The 5,246-nt window shown below is 37.1% G+C and overlaps 1 protein-coding gene across 1 annotated transcript; it reads right to left on the bottom strand.

Annotated features, from left to right (window-relative positions):
* Window positions 1-4,078: 4,078 nt before the first annotated feature.
* On the bottom strand, window positions 4,079-5,026 carry LOC105094928 (olfactory receptor 5B12). Its single transcript, XM_010987042.2, has one exon. It carries the CDS (start codon window positions 5,021-5,023, stop codon window positions 4,079-4,081), a length of 945 nt encoding a protein of 314 aa, XP_010985344.1. The 5' UTR covers window positions 5,024-5,026.
* Window positions 5,027-5,246: the final 220 nt, after the last annotated feature.

Here is a 5,246-nt window from a genome sequence, read left to right as displayed (position 1 = left end):
CCACCACACGCCCCCACATTTGCTGCTGTGTACCACTAGACCCAGGGTCACAGCATGGTCTCGCATTCACCTGCAGGAATTGGAGTAAGATGTTTCCTTACTGAAGAAAGCTGGTAAAGTTTGGGGTAAGTAACTGGTACTTCAAATGCATAGACATCTATGCAAGGGAATTCCTTTAAAGCTGTATCAATGGCTTTCTCAGCAGAAACTTTGCAAGCCAGGAGAATAGGATAATATACTCAAGAAAAATACTGACAGCCAATAATATTTTACCCAGAAAGATTGACCTTTAGAAGTAAAGGTGAGACAAGACTTTCAAAATCTAAAGAAGTTCATCACCACTAGGTCTGCATTACAAGAAGAAAAAATTGAAATAGTGAATTTAAAAATAGAAAAGATCAATAAAACTAAGAATTGCTTTTTTGAAAAGATAAAATTGACAAGCCTTCAGCTAGACTTACTAAGAAAAATAGAGGACTCAAGTAAAATTGTAAGTTAAAGGGAAGACATTACACCTGATATCACAGAAATACAAAGGATCGTTAAGAGACTACTATGAACAGCTACACACCAACAAATTGGAACCTAGGAGAAATGATAAAATTCCTAGAAACATACAACTTACTAACTCTGAATCATTAACAAATAGAAAATCTGAAAAGACCTAAAAGAGGAAATTGAATCAAAATCAAAGGCCTCCCCATACAGAAAAGCCCAGGCTCAGATGGCTTCATGGGTGAATTCTGCAAAACATTTTTAAAAGAACTAATACCAATTCTTCTCAAATTTTAACAGAAATTTGAAGAGGAGGGAACACTCCCAAACTCATATCATGAGGCCAGCATTACCCTGATACAAAAGCCAGGTAGGGAAAGGACAATAAAATAAAAGTACAGGCCAATATCCCTGATGAACATAGATGCAAATATTCTCAACAAAATACTAACAAGCCAAATTCAAGAGCACATTAAAAGCACTGGAAACCATAATCAAGTGGGATTTAGCCCTGGCATGCAAAATAATTCAACATATGTAGAGCAATAAATGTGATACACCACATTAGTAGAATGAAAGACAAAAAAAATCATCTTTAATAAACACAGAAAAATCATTTGACATATTCAACTTTTTATGCTAAAAATGATCAGCAAATCAGATCTAGAAGGAACATGCTTCAACATAATAAAGGCCATATATGACAAGCCAACAGCTAGCATCATACCCAACAGTGAAAAGTTCGATAGGTTTCCCTCTAAAAACAAGAGGTGCCACTCTCACCACTTCTATTCAACATACTACTAGATACACCAGCCAGAGCAATTAGACAAGAAAAATAAATAATATGCATCCAATCAGAAAAGAAGTAAATGTGTCATTATTTTCAGATGGTATGAACTTATACACAGAAAATCCAACTCTGTTTTGCGGCTCAATAGACACTCTCAGCCCCAGTTTCCTCCAGAAGTTCCTGGTTGTGGCCCAGCCTAATCCTACATAGCCCAGACCCAGTGATCAGTCCCAGGGAGCCTGGATGCTGGTTGAGTGGCAAACATATATATGCATTCAATGAAATATTATTCAGTCATAATAAATAAGGAAATCCTGCTATTTCTGACAATATGAATGGACCTGGAAGGCCTTAAGCTAAGTGAAATAAATCAGACAGAGAAAGACAAATGCTGCATGGTCTCACTTAGATGTGGAATCTAAAAACACTGAATTCATGGAAATAGAGTAGAATGGTGGTTGCCAGGATCTGAGTGGTGAGGGAAATGGGGAGATGTTGGTCAAAGGATAAGAACTTTCAATTATAAGATGAATAAATTCCAAAGAGGTAGTGTACAGGATGGTGACTGCAGTGAACAATATTGTGATGTATACTTGAAAGTTGCTATGACAGGAGAGTTTTAACATTCTCAACATAACAACAAAATGGTAATGATGTGAGTTGAAAAACAAACTAAACTAACGTTGTTGTACTAAATATTTCAGAATATACGTATGTATCAAATCATCACATTGTACACCTTAAACTCACACAATTTTATATGTAAATTATATCCCCATAATGCTGTGGGGAAAGGGGAAGGAAATGAAAACTGAAATTGAAAACATTCTTCCTCTGCTGTTTTGTTTTTCAGTTCTAGTATTTCCACTTGTTTCTTATAAGTGTTCATTCCTTTGTTAAAACCACCAGTCTGACTCTCATGTTTTCCAACTTTTCCACTAAAATCTTTAACATATTAATCAGATTTATTTTGTATCCTTTCTCTGATAGTTTCAATGTCTCTGTCATATCGTATTTGATTCTGTTGATTGTTTTGTCTCTCAGCAATGTAGTATCTCTTTGTATTCCTTGTAATAGTTTCTGAAAGTCAATGTTGTATGTAAAACAATAACGCTTGTGGTAAACAGATTTTTATGCCTCAAAATAGGCCTCCAATTTTGTTGCTGTTGTTCAGCTAGAACATTACTGTGGACGGCTGAGTCAATCTAGTTACAAGTCAAACTAGATTTGGATCTTGTTTCTATAGTTACTGTGAGTGAACCACATATGAAGAGGCTTCATATACTTCTGGCATGACCATGTTTTAGGATGGAAGCTGGTTTACAGCAAGATATTTCTCAATCTCTGCTCCCCTTCCCTCAGTTTTAAATCTTTCCTTTACACTTGAACCTTAGAAAGGGTCTCCATAGTCTTGGCCCTCTCCTAGCAGTAGGCTGTTTACTTACCACTCAGTGTTTGTCAGCATGGTTTTGAACAGGACAGCATCTTTTCTGCTGTTCTGATACAGCCTTCATCCTACACAGAAGCTCCATCCTGGTCTCAGAGATGGGCCCCTTTTCAGGGATCCTGCTTACTAGCAGAACTTTAACAGTCTTATCCCAGGACTTAAGTGAATAAAATAAATAAAATCTAAAATTCACTAAAGTGGGTCAGTAGCAGATTTAAGCTTGCAGAAGAAAAAAATAAATGAACCTTAAGATAGATCAGTTGAGAATATCCAGCCTGAGGAACAGAAATAAAAAAGAATGAAGAAAACTAAAATGTCTGAGAACAGCAGGATACTCCAAAAGTACTAACATAATGGGAGTCCCAAAAACACAGAAAGAAAGGGGCAGAAAGAATTTTGAAGAAATAATGGCCCCAAACTTTGCAAATCTGAGGAAAAGAATGGACATATATTTAGATTCAAACATTTTAACATAGTGAGAATCAAAATGTTAGTGCTTTTGGACATTAATGAATTCATAGCATTTGTATGCAGATAAGATATGAATACTATTATAATTCTTGGGGCTTAAATTTTTAAATTTAAATGTTAAATTTTTATTTTATATATTTAATTCATTAACTATAACTTTATCATCCTTTTCCCCATATTGCTGTGTGTTGTCTCTATTTAAAATGTTACATAAAGATTATTTTTAGATATGAAAATTTGTCTAGAAAAATAAATGCGCATATAAAGGCATGCATTTTTTAAAAACAAGAATAAATAAAGAATCAATAAATCTACACTCAAGGAACTTTGGACATATTTTCATAAAACCTATTGTTTTAAAATATAAAATCTATTGCTTTTTCCTATGGAAAAAGAGCAAGTGAAACATAATTTTTAAAACCAACTATATATACATATGTTTCCAGACACTAAAATAATTATTTTTAATTCTACTATAACAAGAGACCTATCTCATATATGTCTTAACTAACTTCCCCTTCTGTAGGTTTGTTGGTTTCATGAGTTTCTCCTGAATGATGGATATGTGTGTGTGTGTGTGTGTGTGTGTGTGTGTATGCTAATACACACATGTGAATGCACATGTTCATGTGGGAGTGTGGGTGAACATGTTTATTAAGATGAATTTAAAAAATAAGAGTCCCATGTTTATGGGTGATTCTTCTTAACCTACTATTCCTAGCTGTCATGTTGTGTTTAGATTTTGCTTTGTAGACTTAGTCAATGGCTGGGAAACTGCTATGAAAATTAGAAATATGTGAGCTAGACAGGGAAATATTTTCCCCAGATAGATCTGAGGTGGATAAACCTGCCTTCTTGTAGATTTAATATAATTAAAATATGAATCCCATAGAAGACTTTGCCTTCCCCACTGCCTTCTTAAAGGCACTCTTGACCTCTTTGTTCCTCAGGCTGTAGACCAGTGGATTCAGCATGGGGATGACCACTGCATAGAACACAGATGCCACCTTGTCTGTGTCCATGGAATGGCTGGAGCTGGGCAGTAAGTACATGAAGGTGACTGTCCCGTAGAAGATGGAGACGGCAGTGAGGTGGGAAACACAGGTGGAAAAGGCCTTCTGGCGGCCTTCAGATGAGCGCATCCTCAGAATGGTGATAAATATAAACAGATAGGAGATCAAGATGACCAGGACAGCAAAGAGGGCATTGGAACCCACCACAAAAAAAATAACCATCTCACTGATGTAGTTGTCTGAGCATGACACAGCCAGGAGAGATGGAGCATCACAGAAAAAGTGATCAACCACATTGGACCTACAGAAGGAGAGCCTGAAAATGTTCCCGGTGTGGATGGAGGCATTCAGGAAACCACAGATGTAGGGGCCTATGACCAGACGTGCACACACATTAGTCGTCATGGTGGTGCTATAATGCAGGGCTTGGCACACTGCTGCATAGCGATCATAAGCCATGGAGGCCAAGAGGAAACTTTCTGCAGTGATAAAAGCTACAAAGAAGAAGAACTGAGTGACACAAGCATCATAGGAGATGCTTTTGTCTCCTGTGAGGAATCCTGCCATCACCTTGGGAGTGACGGCTGAGGAGTAACCAAAGTCCATCAGAGAGAGGTGACTGAGGAAAAAGTACATGGGAGTGTGGAGACGAGAGTCCAGCAGAATCAACTGGATCATCCCCAGGTTCCCAACCAGAGTGATGAGGTAGACGAGACAAAACATGATGAAGAGGGGAATCTGCAGTTTGGGATCATCCGATAACCCTACAAGAATGAACTCGGTCTCCTTTGTACGGTTTCCCATAGAGATCAATTGGAATCGTGTGGCTGCCCTGTACCAATGAGAAAAATAGTATCAGATGATAAATGGAGGCAAGACCCTACTGAAATCCACCAGTATCTTTACTCTGTGCCTTATTTCAGTATCATAATAACATGTTTCCAAGAGTCTTTAGATCTAAAACATGGCTATGACAATAAAATGCTATTTTAAATGACTGATCAATCATAGACTATTCCAGGTAAAA

This window comes from Camelus dromedarius, chromosome 12, assembly GCF_036321535.1.
Source record: "Camelus dromedarius isolate mCamDro1 chromosome 12, mCamDro1.pat, whole genome shotgun sequence".
NCBI classification, from domain to species: domain Eukaryota; kingdom Metazoa; phylum Chordata; class Mammalia; order Artiodactyla; family Camelidae; genus Camelus; species Camelus dromedarius.
This window is presented reverse-complemented; position numbering and strand designations above follow the sequence as displayed.

What these genes read in the sequence shown, in the direction of transcription:
- LOC105094928 (XM_010987042.2), bottom strand. Translation starts at nt 5,023, where the DNA reads ATGGGAAACCGTACAAAGGAGACCGAGTTCATTCTTGTAGGGTTATCG.